The following is a 17,317-nucleotide window of genomic DNA, read 5'->3' as shown; positions in this document are numbered from 1 at the left end:
TCTTCCGTAGCTTAAAACAACAGGTTTATTCTATCACAGTTCTGTAGGTCAGAAGTCTGACTTGGTCTCACCGGGCTAAAATCAGGTGTTAGAAGGGCTGCTGCTTCCTCTCCGGAATTCGGTCTCCGGAACATACAGGTCTGAGGTCCACCGTCACCTACACATCCTCCTGAGCTTCTAGGGGCTACTCCAGATCATAGCTCGGGGCACCAAATCCGGCAGCGGTGAGCTGAATCCTCACCATTGAGACTCTCTTCCGCCTCTTCCATTACACCGCTCTCTGACCCATGGTAGCCCTTCATCTCAAAATCTTTAACTTAATCTCACCTGCAAAGCCCCTCTGGCCATTTAATGTGGGATATTCACAGGTTCCAGGGATTAAGATGTGGGCATTCGAGGTGGGGTAGATGAGTTTCTCTCATTTCTCAGAGTGACAGCATGGGCTTTAGTAGTTGCAGCACATGGGCTCTAGAGCACAGGCTGAGTTTGCTCTGAGCCATGTAGGATCCTCCCCAGATCAGGGATCAAACTTGTGTTTGCTGCATTAGTATGCACAGTCTTTACCACTGAGCCATCAGGGAAGCCCGCAGATGGATTTCTTAACAGAGACTTCTTATCTAGGACATATTCTTGCCCACAGCACTGACAGACAGTAATTCCTTGTTTATTTTCACTACTGTCTGAGGTCCTAAGAAAAAAAATGGAAGTTGATAGACAATTAGTAGCCCTCATACTTAGCCCTCAGTTCTGAGTTTGTCATGTTAGAACCCAATTTCAGGTGGCGCTAGTGATAAAGAACCTGCCTGCCAATGCAAGAGACTCAAGAGTCACAGGTTCAATCCTTGGGTAAGGAAGATCTCCTGGAGAAGAAAATGGCAATCAACTCCAGCATTCTTGCCTGGAAAATTCCATGGACAGAGGAGCCTGGCTGGCTACAGTCCACGGGGTCACAAAAAGTTGGACACGACTAAGCAACTAAGCACACATTTGGGGGGACCATCATTCTACCTACACACAAAATTCTTTGTATTTTCCAGTTTGTCTTTTGTCAAGTACATGCTTTACAAGTATTTTCCCCCTTGCTCATGCCCTTTTTAAGTATAATTTAGAAGAAGTGTTAGATTCCCCACCTGATTTTTGATACAGTTCACATACTGCACAATTTACCACTTTAAAATGTACAATTCCGTACCTTTTAGTATATTCATAGAATTGTGCAACCATACTTATAGTTCCAGAACATTTTCATCACCCTCAAAGAAGCCCTGTACCCTTTACAGTCACCCCCTCTCAGCCCCCAGAAAACCGGTTATCCAGTCTCTATGGTACACATTTAATAGAAATAGAAGCACTTGTGTGGCTCTTTGTGACTGGCTTGTTCTACTCAGCCTACTTCAAGGTTCAAATTGCAACATGTGCCAGCTCTTCATTCCCTCCTACTGCCAAACAACAGCCATCATGTGTACTTGCATCTTTCAGTTCAGTGGGCATTTGGGTTATTTCCAACACCAACTCCAACACTTAGCCACCATGGAGAGCAGCTGAACCCACTCGGCCTGTGACACTAGCGGTCCCAGACACCCGCCTGTGTGCATCCGTGCAGACAGGACGTCACTTCCCCCCCCAACCCCTGGTGCTGCACAGCCCTTTCAGGCCTCTTTCCCTGGTGCCAGGGACACTGGTGAGCACACCTGTGCAGCCTGCACTCCAGACCACTGCCGATGGCAATGACTCCCTCAAAGGGGAGTATCATTCCAACGGCTCCTACTGCCCAAGAGCCCGGCTGCCTTCCAGAAAGTCTGTACCTACTCACATGAACAGCACGCTTTCTTCACCAACACTCAGGGCTAATGGTTATGAAACCGTTGGAAATCACATACCACTCTTGAATCATCTCCAAGGGTACACTTCTGTGGATGTCTGCATTTGTTTCTTTACTCGACAACATCTGATTTAGGCTGAGTTTCTCAGGTGTCTTCCCTTGAGGCTTGTTTCCTGTCGGCCCCTCCTCAGCCAAGACAGGTGGGCTCATTAACCCAGAGAAGCCTGGCTGTGAACGGTTCCTTACAGTTATCCGCCCAGGGATCCTATCTTGTCCTCTGCACCCAGGCACACAGACCCAGGCCAACCCAAAGAAAAGTAGTGACGGTCTGACTCCCCCACCTGCCATCCTTAAAGAAAGGGGATCGGGTTCTAATCTGGGGAAGCGTGGAGAGGCCAGGCAGCTTACTATTTCTATTTTACCATCTTAAAGGTCAAAATTCAGAGTAAAAGGAGATCATACAGACAGTAAAAACTGGGTCCACCTTAAGAAATACAAATCAGAATTTATGGGAAAAGTTTTAAATGTTTAATGAAAAAGAAGGCAATGCATTATTTACACGTGGATAAGAAAAGGTAGCCCCATCTCCAGAGTTCATTCTGGGGTGAGGTGGTGGGGAGGGAGGTGGTTTGAGAATAGAGTTCGCACAAACCCCATTAAATAGAAACCGCCTCTAAATATTTCCAAACTGATACAAAATAGATGAAGAGGCTCCAGTGAGCAGATTTTTCAGATCAGATCAGCAACTGAAAGTGAAGAAAGATAAACAATAAGAAATAATACAAACAAAATGAAAATTTATAAAGTTAACTAAAAGCTCACGAAAGACTTCACAGAAACAAAGCAAAATGGGAAAACCTCAAGTGCCCCAAACTAGGAACCGGGAAGTTCTTCCTACAACAATCACAGACAGACTTAGGGTCTCACCGTTCATGGGCATCTCATCAATCTGAGTGGAGTAGTACTGCTCGATGTCTCTGAGGATGCGAATATCATCGTTCTTTACAAAATTAATGGCCACACCCTTTCGGCCATATCGACCTGATCGCCCAATTCTTTTAAGAATAAAGCAAAATCACTTTAGTAAACATAGCAAAGAAGGTTTCATTATATCCACCTACAAGAATGAAACCAAGGAAAAGCTTGCATGGCTTACCTGTGTATGTACAGCTCTCTGTTGTTGGGCAGGTCATAGTTAATGATGAGGGACACCTGGGGCACGTCCAGCCCCCGGGCCCAGACGTCTGTAGAAATGAGCACTCGGCTGCAGAAAGAAAGGAATGAGACGATCGCCTAGCATAAAAGGGTCAAACCAGCTATGAGCACACTAGGGCTCCTCATACTGGTCCCTCTGCAGGCTAAAGCATGCAGGACAGCACCAGAAAGCCCCATTCAGAAGGCGTGTTTGGTTTACTTAGTTAAGTCATGTGTTTACCTCATTAAAATAAAAAAATACATATATATGTGTGTGTATATATATACACACATATATACAGGCTATCTTTTACTCTATTACATTTAATTTGTTTAGAGCAACCACTACTTGGGAAGGACATTTTACTTCTGTCGAGCGAAAAATCAAGTACACTGGCCTCACTGATTTTGGTGCACAACACAGTGTCTTCTAATTAGAAGTGCAACTCACACCACTCTGTCCTTCTCAAAAGACAGAATCTGTCACACCACAGACCCATGCTATCCAATGCTGAGGCCACCAGCTCACAAAACACCAGAGTGGCTGGTCTGAAATGAGATTGCCTGAAGTTGTAAAATTCACGCTATATTTGGATACTTAGTACCAAAAAAAAAAAGGGCAGAAAACCTCATTAATATTTTTAATGCTGATTATATGTTGAAATGATATCAAGATTAAATAACATATGTTTACGTGATTTACACTCCTACTGGATATCACTGGTATAGAAACATTCAAAGTTTGAAGGGACAATAGAACAGGAAAAAAAAGTTCAAAAGAGCAGGAGAGGTGTTGCTGCTACCAGACAATCACACAGAACTGGAGCCCAGAGGGAGAGCAAAGAGTGCAGCCAGAGCACCACCTGCGGGGTGAGGCCGAGAGCCATGTGAACTCCAAACAGGAGGGGAAAGACCGACTCACGCATGGGTCCAGGAGGGTGAAAACCACCGAAACAAAGACAAACGAAACAGACCTAGGAGCAGCCTGCAGAAAAGACAGTTTTCATAGGAGTGGCGTCTTGACAGGAACCACGGCAACCAAGAAACACCAAACACGGAAGGCCAACTGCACCAGGCCACTTCACGGAAGGGATGTGAGCGCCCAGAGCTTGATGTCCACGGGGCTCCTGGGACCAATCCTGCTGGACTGCCTCCTTCAACATCAGATGTTTTAAGATGAAGCAGACATTTTCAGAGACCAGCTGATACAAACGAAATACAGAGACATCCTTCAGGCAGAAGGAAATGCAGCCCTGACGGAAGATGCTCAGAGATAATGGAAAGAGACGAATAATGCGGGTGGTCAGCACAAAGCATTTATCATATGAATCAGACCCGTTTCGTCACATGAAGCAAAAACATCTTCTGGGGGTTGAAATACATGTAAATTAAAACCCATGAAGACAGCGACAGAAGCCTGGAGGGTCACTGAAGTCAAGGGTTTCAAGTTCTCTATACCCTTAGGGGAGGGTATAAAAGTACCATCAACCATAGTTGCTGATAACTATTAAGCATCATCAGCAGCTAAATAACACAAAGAAATAAAATATAAACATTTTCCAAAATAAAAAGTGAAGAAAGGAATAACAAGAATAAAATCCAAACTAAAGAAATGACCAGTAAAATACACTTAAAGATAGACAATTTTATCTTATAAAATTTAAAACCAAATATAAGAGCACCGGAGAACTGATGCTTTCAAATTGTGGTGCTAGAAGTCCTTCAGATAGCAAGGAGATCAAACCAGTCAGTCCTAAAGGAAATCAATTCTGAATATTCACTGGAAGGGCTGATGCTGAAACTGAAGCTCCAATATTTTGGCAGCCTGATGTGAAGAGTTGACTCATTAGAAAAGACCCTGATGCTGGGAAAGACTGAAGGCAAGAGGAGAAGGAGGCAGAGAATGAGATGATTGGATACCATCACCAACTCAATGGACATGAGTTTGAGCAAACTCCAGGAGATAGTGAAGGACAGGGAAGCCTGGCATTCTGCAGTCCATGGGGTCACAAAGAGTTCAACACAACTGAGTAACTGAACAACAAACAACAAAACTGGGCTAAATATTCCAATTAAAAGAGCAATCATCATCAGATTAAAAGAAAAGGAAAAACAGGGACTTCCCTGGTGGTCCACGGGCTAAGACTCTTAGCTCCCAATTCAGGGGGCCTGGGTTCAATCCCTGGTCGGGGAACAAGAACACACAAGCCACAACTAAAGATTCCACAAGCTGCAACTAAGACCTGGCGCAGTCAAATAAACCAATTAACTTTTATTTTTTAAGGAGAGGAAAAACAAAACCCAACACTATGCTGGTTGCACGAAATCCATCTAAAGCTTAAGTCTGGAAACCAGATGTGAAGGAAGAAAGGTACACTAAGGAGGCTGGCGCAGACGAGCAGGGTTCAGGACAGAGGCCCGAGTAAAGCGGGGCAGCTACTTCCAAGGTAGCGGCTAAATCCTCCAGACATCTAGTAATTCTGAACTTGGACACACAAGTAGAACCCCCAAGAGAAAGACCAGCACTCTCAACACAGATGAAACATAGTCAAGGGGAGAGGGATAAGGATCCAAGTCTGAGAAACACAATTAACCAACTGAAAGCCAACAGGCACAGCCAGAACACAGGGTGCCTGCACAGCGCAGAGCCCCTCCTGTCCAAGCACAAAGAATGGCCTCAAAACAATCCCATGCTGGGCCACAAGGCGACTCTGAATGCACACCGAGGGGAAGAAATCATACAAACCAGGTTCGCCAGCTGCGGTGGGATTAAGCTAAAACCAATACAAAAGGATAAACAGAAAATCCCCGTCTTTTTTGGAAACAAGAAAAATATGCTTCTAAATAAGACAACTGATCCTCTAGTTAAGGTTAGTTCTCACCTCAGCCTAGTCTATCACATCACAGTGGCTGCCCTGCTCAACAAGCATGTCAGCGACCTCCCGGAGCTCAGGTAACACCCCGTAAATGCTGGCCCGTGGCCCCAGTGCAGGAGCAGAGGGCGCACCCAACCCACCTGGCACCTGACCGGAACTCCTTCATGATGGACTCTCGCTCCTTCTGGGGCATGTCCCCGTGCATGGACGACACTGTAAAGTTAGCTTCCCTCATCTTCTCCGTCAGCCAGTCAACCTACAGATGAGTAGACAGGGGCTGCCATAAGCTCACAAACCAAACCAGAGACTGGATTCAGGATTTCATGTCAATTACCTGCAGGACCAATACAAATACTCATAAAACAAATGTTCTTAAAACTCACACTGATCTTCACTGGATTTGTCCAGCAAATATTGGGGCAAAAATTCTCTTTAAAAAAATTCATATATATGTGTGTCAATGTTCTCATTAGAAATTTTAATTCCAATCTTTTTTGGAATGTAGTTCAAATCCTCCTTTTCCAAGGAAAGTTGCCAGGGTTCTCAGCTCTACCCACACATCAGCATCACACGGGAGCTCACAGAACGCAGGCTCCGGTGCCATCCAAACCAGTGATCCCGAGCCTACAATCACGGGACCAGACCAACACCCGGTACACATGTTCCCTGGACATACTCACTTGTCCACCCATCACATATGGCAACTTTGATCTAAAGGGCAAAGCCAAGTATGTGCTGCAGAGACCATGTACCCAGAGCCTAAAACATGTACTTCTGGCCTTCAACAGGAAAAGTGTAAGCTCTATGATTTTCATTTTTTGTTTTGTCACAAGGACACTAAAGAGCCAGGACAACCACGCACCTTCCTCTTGGTGTTACAGAAGATGACAGCCTGTGTGATGGTCAGCGTGTCGTAGAGGTCACACAGGGTGTCAAACTTCCACTCTTCCCGTTCCACAGCCACAAAAAACTGCTTGATGCCTTCGAGAGTCAGTTCATCACTGGAGGACAAAGACAATTTTGTCAACTCATCCCTCCAACCCAAACGAGGGCACACACAGCCCAGGTGCCATTCCAGGTGCCAACCTGAACCCTAGCAGCACAGGAGTCTGGTCATTAGATCCCCACCCCTCCCACCTGCCACATCCTCCCAGGAGTCACCACTTCCACTGAATGAGCCCAAGCTCGAGGTTAGGCTGAACCTTTAACCACACCTTGTATATGGTTCTAAACAAAATGTTTGGCTGTTTAACAGAATACACATTTTACTGCCAGCAACAAATAATCTCACTGATAAATAAATACTATCAGCAAATTTTTATACCTGAAATTACTGAATCAAAGGAGAATATATAAAAGCTTGCTTTTCAAAAGAGAAAAGTCAAAAGAATTTTCATGTTCTGTATGGATGTGAGAGTTGGACCATAAAGAAAGCTGAGAGCCAAAGAATTGACCCTTTTGAACTGTGGTGTTGGAGAAGACTCGAGAGTCCCTTGGACTGCAAGGAAATCAAACCAGTTAATCCTAAAGGAAATCAGTTCTGAATATTCATTGGAAAGACTGACGCTAAAGTTCTAAAACTTTGGCTACCTGAGGGAAAGAACTGACTCACTGCAAAAGACCCTGATGCTGGGAAAGACTGAAGGCAGAAGGGGACAACAGAAGATGAGATGGTTGGATGGCATCACCGACTCGATGGACATGAGTCTGAGCAAGGTCCAGGAGTTGGTGATGGACAGGGAAGCCTGGTGTGCTGCAGTCCATGGGGTCGCCAAGAGTCGGACACGACTCAGCAACAGAACTGGAACTGAAAACCTGATACAACGACGCTATGTTTTAGTCTCTCTTGAGAAAGAGGGCATCCTCACCGTTTTACCAAGATGCGGATGGGGTCGGTCATGAACTTGTTGGTCATCTCGAGGATCTCATGGGGCAGTGTGGCACTGATGAGCACCACCTGTGTGGCTGGGGGCAAGTACCTGTATACGTCGTAGATCTGTTCTTTGAAACCTGGGGTGAGGAATGAGACACACAGGAACTTTAAGGCTGTACACTCTGACACAAGTCGCACATCAACGTTCATTTAATTAGATGTAGATTGTGGTTTTAAGGTATGAGATTTCACAAGGAATCTTCTTATAGAGCTGGACCAAATTTTCACATCCCCTCTTCTCTCCCTGGTGAGCTCTGGTGACCATGATCCCACCCAACAGTCCTGGATGCCAACAGTTAAAAACAACAGAAACCTGAGCCCATAACCCTGGGCCTCTGCCAGGTGGTCATACCTCAGTTCCAGCTGTTGGTGCCCTGAGGATGTACACCCATGGTGGCCAAACCTGCCATATTTTAAGCAAATCCAGAGATCTGATTTTCACCAAAAAATCTTCAATTAAAAAACCCCCCATTCAAAACCAATCTCCCACAGATAGAGTCATGCTGTACACCTGAAAATGTTAGACGTCAGTGATATCTTGACTTAAAAACCTCCCTATTAAATAATGCAACTAGTTTACATTATTTCACAGGGTACCGGATGAATAAAATCTGCTGGCAAGCAGGACCTCGCCCTCAGGTCACCACACCACCACCTCTGCAGGACGGGGTTATAAGATAGCACATGAGAAGGGGGCAGGCCCTGACTGCTGAGATCAGGGGTCCAGATGCTGTATTTCCAGTGCATTCCCAGATGACATAGATGTTGCTGGTCTAGAGACCTCACTTTGTACTAACTGTACCTTTAACTTAGCTGACGAGCAGGACCTCCAGGTAAGGGGCCCCAGACAGACGTGGGGTGGAGGGCAGCTCCGAGGGACACCATTAGCCTCTAGGTTCTAAGACAACTGCTCAAGGACCAGGGACCAGAAAAACACCTGGGAAGAACCCCATGAGTTACTGGTGACTCCTGAGAAGGAAACTATTCCCTTTACACCGGGAGACCAGAGTATCTAGAGATGACCCACCCGGCCCCCTGATGTGGAAGTAAGACTGCGGACGGGGGTGTGCAGGGAACAGAGGCGTGAAGACTCTGAGGTACTGGTCACAGCTGCTACTGAACCAAGGTGACAGCTGTCATTACACACTTCCCAGTCACTGTATTAAGAGCCCAATTGCTGTCACGAAGGGGTCCTCACTTATTTGTCCGCATGTATTTTAGTAGAAATACATGAAATACTTCCCAGTTCTAGAAAACTCTTGTTATTCATACCTTTATTCAACATTTCATCAGCCTCATCCAAAACCAACATCTTGATAGCACGTGTCCTCAAACTCCTGCGACGAATCATATCTATAAAATTAGATTTCCAAATAAGTAGAGGTCAGGTTTTAAGTAAAGAGCCAGCCATTTCAACCGGTTTTCATCGCATTTCAGGGACCTTCCCTCCACTTCTTAAAAGTTACTCAAATGCAAAAAGTTATCAGATAGTGTATCAAAATGAAAATAGTCCTCTATCACTGAAGCACTTTTTACAGATGAAAGCAATTAATCACCAAAGACACGCCCAGGTGTGCCGGCGACAACGTGCTGTCCGTAGTCCAATTTCCTGATGTCCTCCCCCACATTGGTGCCCCCGATGCAGGCATGGCACTGGACATTCATGTAGTCACCCAAAGCAAGCAGGCCCTGAATTAAAACACAGGTTCATGTCCAAGGTCTGCCCAAAGACCACTCTAAAGTCAGAAATATCTGAGTTCTCCCCAAATGAAGACTGCTTCTATTCTAATTTAAAATGACCATCAGTATGCTATTACTTCTATCATAAAACTACAGACAGCCTAAGTCTCCTCCTTCCACTCTTTTCTGCACCAGAATGAAGTTAGTGTTACTATTTTCTTATTATAAAAGCAGTATGTATTAGAAACTATAGAAAAATAAGAAAACATGCAAAATTCAATCCTACCACCCAGAGACAATATTAACATCTTAACAAACACATTTCCATTTCCACAGTGTTTACACTATAAAAACAGAATAGTTACAATTATTTTTATTAAGATGGACTTTTTTTGAAAAAAATTATAATTGTGAGATTGCAAAAAACTAAGGGGAATCATACAAGCAGAACTAAAGATGACTTCATACAAACCAGTGATTTATGGCAAAACATGAGGAATCAGGGGGAAAAAATCCAATAGAAGAGAAAAAACAGATTCAATTAAGTCAATCAGTTGGCTTGACCAGTGTGAATGGCAAAGGATGGTTAGGGATGACACCTATATACTGACTCCAGACACCCCCAAACCCAAGCTTAGTCAGAAATCCACCCAGACTTCAGTCAGCCCTCCCTATCCTTGGAGCCACCTAAGTTCAGATCAGGCAGTACTGTAGTACGTATTCATTTTTAAAAACCTGCATATAAATGGGATTCACGCAGTTCAAACTCATGTATTCAAGGACCAAGTGTATTTGCAAATACGACATTGCCATCTTTAACCAACTCACCTTCTGGATCTGTACAGCTAACTCTCTTGTTGGAGCCAAGATCAAAGCTTGGGTTTCACGAACCTAGGAAAATAATTTTTGTCAGAAAATAGAGAACCTCAGTATTTTCGAGAGGTGTGTGTGTGTTAGTTGCTCAGTTGTGTCCAACTCTTTGCATCCCCATGGACTGTAGCGCACCAGGTTCCTCTGTCCATGGAATTCTCCAGGCAAAAATACTGTAGTGGGGTGCCATTCCCTTCTCCAGGTAGACCACACATATTCAGACTCAGATCTATTCTGAGTATCACCTCATGTTAACCACACATCTGATTTCAGGGAAGCAAGTCTGAATATTACTTAAACCAGATAACCAGCAATAATGAGGTATATTATTCAGGATTCTTGTTTGCAGACAAGGATTTCCACTAGTTAAAAAAACCTCCCAATTTACATAGAAAACAATATGGGAAAGGGTGGGAAGCGGAATAAATTAGGAGTTTGGAAATAAAATATACACACTACTATATACATAAAATAGATAACTTATACTGGAAAAGAATCTTTAAAAGTATATATGTATGTGTATATATATCCACACACACATCTAAAGCACTTTGCTGTACATCTGAAACTAATGTAGCACTGCAAATCAACTGCATTTCAATAAAATTTTTAAAAACTGTTTAAATAAAAAGGAATTTCTGACAGGATATTAGCTCAGATACTAGTGTACAATTAAGATTCTCTTAAAAAATGTTTATTCAGTACTAGATATATTTAAGAACTGTACTTCTTGAACACTGCAGTTACAGAAGGTAAAGGAAATATTTCCAAGGATTAAAGTTTAAGATTACCTGAATATCCAAACACTGGAGGACAGAAATACTGAAGGTGGCTGTTTTGCCTGTACCAGACTGGGATCTAGTAAAGAAAACACAGATAAATGGGATGTAGAATGCTGGGCTACATGCCACTGCTCCCATTCAGGTAACCCCTGCTGCAGCAGTGCTCCGAGGCAGTGGGCTGCAGAAGCATTTAGGCAGCTTCTTCCAAGGAGAGTCCCCCCTTCACTGACCCCAATGCCCTAACCAACATCTTAACTACAAGGGGGTAGGACTTAGGCACAACCTTTAAATCACAGGTGATAAGGACAGTAAAAGTGGCCTTTGCATCAGCGGGTTACAGAACTGCAGAATCTGTAGAAGGGTGTTCCAGGCAGCACAATAGGATTACCTTTTATATAATTCTTTTCTACAATTTCAGACTTTTTTTTTTTTTGTAAATGAGTCTTTAAAAATAAGGCACATCAGAAATAAAGCTATTAAAAGAATATTAATGTATAGTTCCATACACCAAACAATAGGTAAGTAAATCTGGCTTAAAGAAAAAAAAGAATGCTTTCTAGAGTGGAGGACACAAAAATAAAAACAGCCCATAGCTGAAGTCCAGTCAAGAGCTGGTAGAGGCGTTTGAATGGAGAAGCACTGAACCACAAATTCCTGGGCTGACTAGCACCTGAATCCTATTGCGTGTGCAGACTTACTGTGCAATGACATCTCTTCCTTTAATTATCTGCTTAATAGCTCGCTGCTGGATTGCTGATGGTTTTTCAAAACCTGTAAATTAAAACAAAAAAATGAGCTCTAGCCACTAGGACAGCATACTTAAAACCGTAACTGGAGCTCCTTGTAGGGAAGATGGTATTTTTTTAAAATTCCCCACCCACTCGTAACCCAATGTCCAATATAGGAAGCTCAGAAGAAACTGCTGCTGAATGAAGTACCAGGCTGAAGGAGATTTTCATACCAACACACAATCTTATTTATACAGAAACAATCTCTAAGGAACATTGTTGCAAAACAGAGAGACCTGAGGTTAAAAAAAGAATGTCTGTGGTTACTCCTGGAGAATCCGGGTCAGGGAGGCTCACACTTTACTCCAATTACTTGTGTATTGTTTGGCTTACATTATAATAACCTGCACTGCTGGGGGTTCTGTGACATTACTTTTTAAGGTAAAGAAGGAGGATAAACCAATCAGTACTGTAGCCACCACTCCCAACCAGTAGTAAGTCTGCAAGCTGTTCGTATCACCTAGAACTCCATTTCACCTACTGCTTGGATCACATTCCTGCTTGATGCAGCTACATGAACTACACCACCACCCCTCTACTGTGCAAGAAAATAAACAGCATACCTCAACTTCTGGTAGTTTTCTAAAATATTATACACTTTCCTATCTAACACAAAAGCAAATATAACAGATGAATTAAATCCCTCGTGATGACGCAGCACACGGTTTGGGAAACTACATACAGGGTTTTTAGGGCAGCGATCTCTTGGGTGCCCAGAGGCAGACAGGGCTGTCAGCCACACTACCAGGCCTGGCTGCTACGGCTCTGCAACTCCCATCCCCTCAGCACCTTCTCTGCGCTGAACTGTCACCGTGTCAGAGACTGCGGGATAGAAAAGATGTCTGTCCCAGTCCCAGGCATTAAGCACAAGTGCTGATCGCTCCTATCTGCATCTCCAACCCCACCTCTTCTCAGGCTCTCCAGCTGCCTCCCTTACATGTCCCACAGGATAGTTCACAGGTCCCTCAAGCTCCACTCATCCAGAAAAGAGTTCCCTCCAGTGCCCCCCACCAGAAGAGAGGGAATCATCACCTACCCAGTTATTCACACACCCAGGACTTTCCTCTGAGCCTCACATTCAACCCATAATCAAACCCTGTCAGCACTCCATTTCCAACACAATACATCGCTTCCCTGGACTGGAACAAAAGCCTCTTAACATTCCCTGATTCCTCTCCTGCCTCGCCTCCCCCCCCCCCGCCCCCCTCCGTTTTCAGACACCCAGGACCACCTCTGTCTGATCCCACCACTTCCTTGTTTAGAACCCTCCAAAGGCCCCACTGGACTTAAAAATAAAATTCAAATTCTTCATCATCTGGCACCACGCTTTGTTGGCTGTGCCCCTCCCACGTCCCAATCTTGCCCCTAGGTTCCCAGGACAGGGGGAATTCTTTTTCTTCTTGGAATACACAAGGCTTCAGGCTGCAGGGCCCTGGGACCAGCTTCTCTCTCTGCTCGGTTCTACCATCATCTACTCATAACGGGCTTTGTCCCAGATCTCAGGTCAGACGCCAGCCTGGGAGGTCCCAAATCTAACTGCCCTATTAACTCTCTCCTCCTCCAGTCATGCTTGATTCAGTTAACCCGCTTTATTTTCTTCGTAGTCATTACCACTTTCTCCCAAATGCAACTTAAGCACCCTAGGCCTGTCTGGTTCACTGCTAAGCCCTCAGTGCCTAGAGCCGCGCACGTTCTAGCACCTGTTAGTTACAAGACAGTCATCCACTGAATGAATGACCTGGGAGTGCACAGAGGACCCTGCAGCCCTCGCGGGACCCAGCACGGCGCCATGCCGAGACAACACTTGAACAGCCGACACAAACGCGGGTAGGGCCCCTGGGCTAGGCCTCACCTCCGACCGCCAGCCCCCAGGGGCGCAGGACTCCCAGTCTCGGGCCCCACCCCCCGCCGGGCCCCTGCTCTCTCCGTGGGCGCCCCCAGCCCGCGCCCCGAGCCCACCTACCGTAGGCATAGATGCCGCGCAGCAAGTCCTCCCGCAGGCCCATGGTGTCGAACGTGGGGGTCACGTCCACCTCCTCGCTAGTCTCGAATTCCACTTTGGTCATGTCTTCTTCTTTGAGCAGCCGCTTCCGCGCCGAACCCGAGGTCGCCATCGTGGCCGTAGCCGCCATGATACCGAACCGGCCGAGAGCCGAGCGCGCGCCGCAGCGGAAATCGGAAGCAAGGCCCCGCGCCGCCGCCGCCAGGAAGTGACGCCATCACGCATGCGTACGAGCGTGCGTCGGGGCCACTCCTCGGAAGGGGCGGGGCGTTCCTGGTCGCGTGAAAGGGGAACGGAGGCTGGCCGCGGAGAGACCGACGGTGCTGTGGCTCTCGCTCGGGAGGGGTTTGCGTGGGATCTCGCAGGGCAGAACTCTACTCACTCCTAAGATTAATCGGTGCGGAGGCAGCGGGGCGCCGAGGAGCTTACCGCGTGGGGCCCTGTTGGGTGGGTTCTCGGGCTGAATTGGTTTCCCTCCCGCCTCGCGTTTCCCGGATTCTCTGTGCGGGACTGTAAACCTGTAGCCCCTGCCGACGGGATTGCAGGCCGCGCCAGTACGCCGGTGCTCCGGGCGAAATCCCCCTGGTGGCCCTGCTTCGAGTGGGAACTTGGGCGCACGTCCCCAACCCTGCACCGGCACACGCGTTATTACTCGTTATCACTGCCTTCTGATGGATATCCCCACTGTACATCGTCTGCTTTTGAAAAATCTGGAATCTAACTGCCTGCTTGTTAGCTCTCACTTTAACCACCCCGCCCCCCAATCCCACCCCCCGCCAGGCCGGTTTTTAACCTGCTAATGGAAAAGCTCCTACCCGGGGTCGAGTGTAGGAGAGTTAGGCTTCTGAGATGGTCCCCAGCTCCACGGCCTCCAAGAAAGGTCGCGTGACCTTGGACTGCGTCTCCTTGTTCTTTGAATCCCTGTATTCCGCGTGTCTGATGGCGGCGCTAATAAATCCCGCCTTGCAGAAAAGATGGCCCTGGAGGTGATGGCTTTCGGTTGCCCTGTAGAATATTACCAGTTACGGCATCTTACGCTAAGCTTCTCTAAGTGCCTCTAAGAATCCGGCTTAGAATCGGCTTCTGAACCACCGTCGCTACTTGCCGCGGGTTCATCTGTGTCGTGAGAGAATAGCGTCTTTAACTTCGTGAAACAAACTTCCCCAGATGCCAGCTCTGTCCTTTACCATTGTTTGCTTGCCTCACATCACTGTGGTGGTTTAGTCACTAAGTCGTGTCCGACTCTGCGACCCCGTGAATTGTAGCCAGCCAGATTCCTCTGTCCATTAGCTTTTCCAGGCAAGAATACCGGAATGGGCTGCCATTTCCTTCTCCAGAGGATCTTCTCCCAACTCAGAGATGGAACCTGTTTGGCAGGCGAATTCTTTATCGCTGAGCCAGCCAGGAAGCCCCTCCAATCACTAGCCATATCTTTAACCCACAGCCTCTTTTCAGAACTGCTTGAACTGCTGGCCTCTTGTGAATGTTAATTTAGTGAAAACTAGGTAATCATTTTATCCACTAAGCCAGGCACATTAGAAAGCAGAGGTTTGCAGTATGTTGACAGCAAACGATCCTTGGGTTGGGAAGATCCCCTGGAGGAAGGCATGGCAACCCACTCCGGTATTCTTGCCTGGAGAATCTCCGTGGACAGAGAGGAACTTGGCGGGCTACAGTACATGGGTTTGCAAAGAGTCGGACATGACTGAGTGACTAAGCACAGCACACAGACAGCAAACAAGTAAAGGGGGTCTTACTTCTCCTGATGCTCTTGCCCTGAGGTATGAATATGTCCATGTAATTGATCTTTTAAATGTGCCTGATGAGGATGCAGTATAAGCGCAGAGTCCTAGCCACTGGACCTCCAGGGAATTCCCTGAAACACACTTTGCTTTATTACCAGAAGGTGAGGATAATCTAAGCAATAGTGTGTTGGAACAAGCCTGGCTCTTCATGCTTGTTAAAATATTTGCTCTGCGTAGGCATGTTATGCTGGGCCGAAGCTTCCACCCAAGTTGACCTTTGAGCAACATGGGGGTTGGGGAGGCAACTCCCTGCATACTTGAAAATCTGAGTATAATCTTTGACTTACTGCAAATTTAACTACTGTTGACCAGAAGCCTTACCCATAAAATAAATAGTCTTTAACACATAGTGTATTTCTATGACTTATACACTGTATTCTTAACAATAAAGTAAGCTAGACAAAAGAAAATATTAGTAAGAAAATCATAGGGGACTTCCCTGGTGGTCCAGTGGCTAAGACTCTGTGCTCCCAATGCAGGGGCCCAAGGTAGATCCCTGATCAGGGAAATAGATCCCACATGATGCAACTAAAGATCCTGTGTGCTGCAACTAAGACTTGGTGCAGCCTAAATTTTTTTTTTTTTTAAGAAAATCATAAGAGAAAATACATTTACCAGCACTGTACTGTAATTGTTGATAACCCAAGTTTACATTGTTTACAAGGTGACTTATCAGTCTCTCGGTACCTACATCAATATTGTCATATGATCCAAAACACTGTAGATGTTACCCACACAGTTTAAAGTTCTGTTGTTAAGAGTAAACTGTACTTTGAAAGCAGGAATTGACAGCCCAGCTCAGCTGTCAGTACATAATTTCACTGCTTAAATGTCCAGATTAATGTTCCAGTTCTTATCAGAAACCTCCATCACAATTTCAACTAAGGAGTACAGTCATATATATTGTCTTAACCGTTCTACTGCTGGGAAAACTAAGGCCCAGCCTGCTAAGTTAAAGTAACCTCCAGCACAGCAAGGGGTAAAAGCTGCCCCACTCTGAGTCCCTGAAAAACTATTTATATGGCTTACCATGCCCTTTGTCCCAGGGCTAGTGGTCACCAAGGTGGACCTGCCTGTTACGTTAGGGTTCAGCCCTCTGTCTCATTTCCCACAGTCTCCAAATTTGGGAGAGGGAGTTTATCTCACCTGATTAGACTAATCTCAAGGAGGGCTGGCCTGTGTCTATTTTGTCCCCAGGGCTCCAGCGTGGTGTGCCTGGATGTCCAGAACGAGAGGGTAGGAGGAACACAGAAACCCCCAGCTCACGCTGGAGTGGTGGGCAAGACAGGAACAGCTGCACCCAAGGAGCCGACCTGCCTCTTCCCTGAACCCTTCTTGGACTCAGGGTGTAGATGATCAAGGCAGCAGTCTTGTCTGGAATAGGTGGAGGTTTGGGTGCAGTGCTCCTGGGCTGGGCTAGGTTTCCATGAGTCATCACCGCAGGAGTTGATGTCCCAGATCCTAGGGACTGTCCCCAAAGAGCAACTTCCTACCAGAAACCGCACCTATCACCTGGTATGAAATGGCAAACACTGTTCCTTTGTAGGCACAAGTATCTCTAACCC

General features: G+C 46.0%; 1 protein-coding gene across 2 annotated transcripts; it reads right to left on the bottom strand.

Moving 5' to 3' along the window:
- Positions 1 to 2,327: 2,327 nt before the first annotated feature.
- EIF4A3 (eukaryotic translation initiation factor 4A3) lies at positions 2,328 to 15,923 on the bottom strand. Of its 2 annotated transcripts, XM_069543837.1 has the most exons (14): positions 15,705 to 15,923; positions 14,763 to 15,063; positions 13,909 to 14,575; positions 11,856 to 11,928; positions 11,167 to 11,233; positions 10,334 to 10,396; positions 9,382 to 9,514; positions 9,098 to 9,178; positions 7,761 to 7,902; positions 6,755 to 6,893; positions 6,033 to 6,148; positions 2,979 to 3,086; positions 2,750 to 2,877; positions 2,328 to 2,568 (listed from the first exon to the last, which is right to left on the bottom strand). In XM_069543837.1, the coding sequence occupies exons 3-14, from the start codon at positions 14,075 to 14,077 to the stop codon at positions 2,552 to 2,554; spliced, it is 1,236 nt and encodes a 411-aa protein (XP_069399938.1). In that variant the 5' UTR covers positions 14,078 to 14,575; positions 14,763 to 15,063; positions 15,705 to 15,923; the 3' UTR covers positions 2,328 to 2,551. The 2 variants fall into 2 exon arrangements, with proteins under 2 accessions (XP_069399938.1, XP_069399937.1); XM_069543836.1 differs by lacking the exon at positions 15,705 to 15,923 and having other exon boundaries at positions 14,763 to 15,308.
- Between the last annotated feature and the right edge of the window lie 1,394 nt (positions 15,924 to 17,317).

The sequence above is a fragment of the Ovis canadensis genome, chromosome 11, assembly GCF_042477335.2.
Source record: "Ovis canadensis isolate MfBH-ARS-UI-01 breed Bighorn chromosome 11, ARS-UI_OviCan_v2, whole genome shotgun sequence".
Classification (NCBI taxonomy): domain Eukaryota; kingdom Metazoa; phylum Chordata; class Mammalia; order Artiodactyla; family Bovidae; genus Ovis; species Ovis canadensis.
The sequence above is the reverse complement of the archived record's forward strand: the minus strand, read 5'-3'. Positions and strand labels throughout refer to the sequence as shown.

What these genes read in the sequence shown, in the direction of transcription:
- EIF4A3 (XM_069543837.1), bottom strand. Translation starts at nt 14,077, where the DNA reads ATGGCGGCTACGGCCACGATGGCGACCTCGGGTTCGGCGCGGAAGCGG. An exon ending in TCTGTAACACCAAGAGGAAG is followed by an intron (nt 6,149 to 6,754) that starts GTGCGTGGTTGT and finishes ACTCATCTGTAG; the next exon opens with GTTGACTGGCTGACGGAGAA. An exon ending in GAGTTCCGGTCAGGTGCCAG is followed by an intron (nt 3,087 to 6,032) that starts GTGGGTTGGGTG and finishes TTCTTTCTGCAG; the next exon opens with CCGAGTGCTCATTTCTACAG.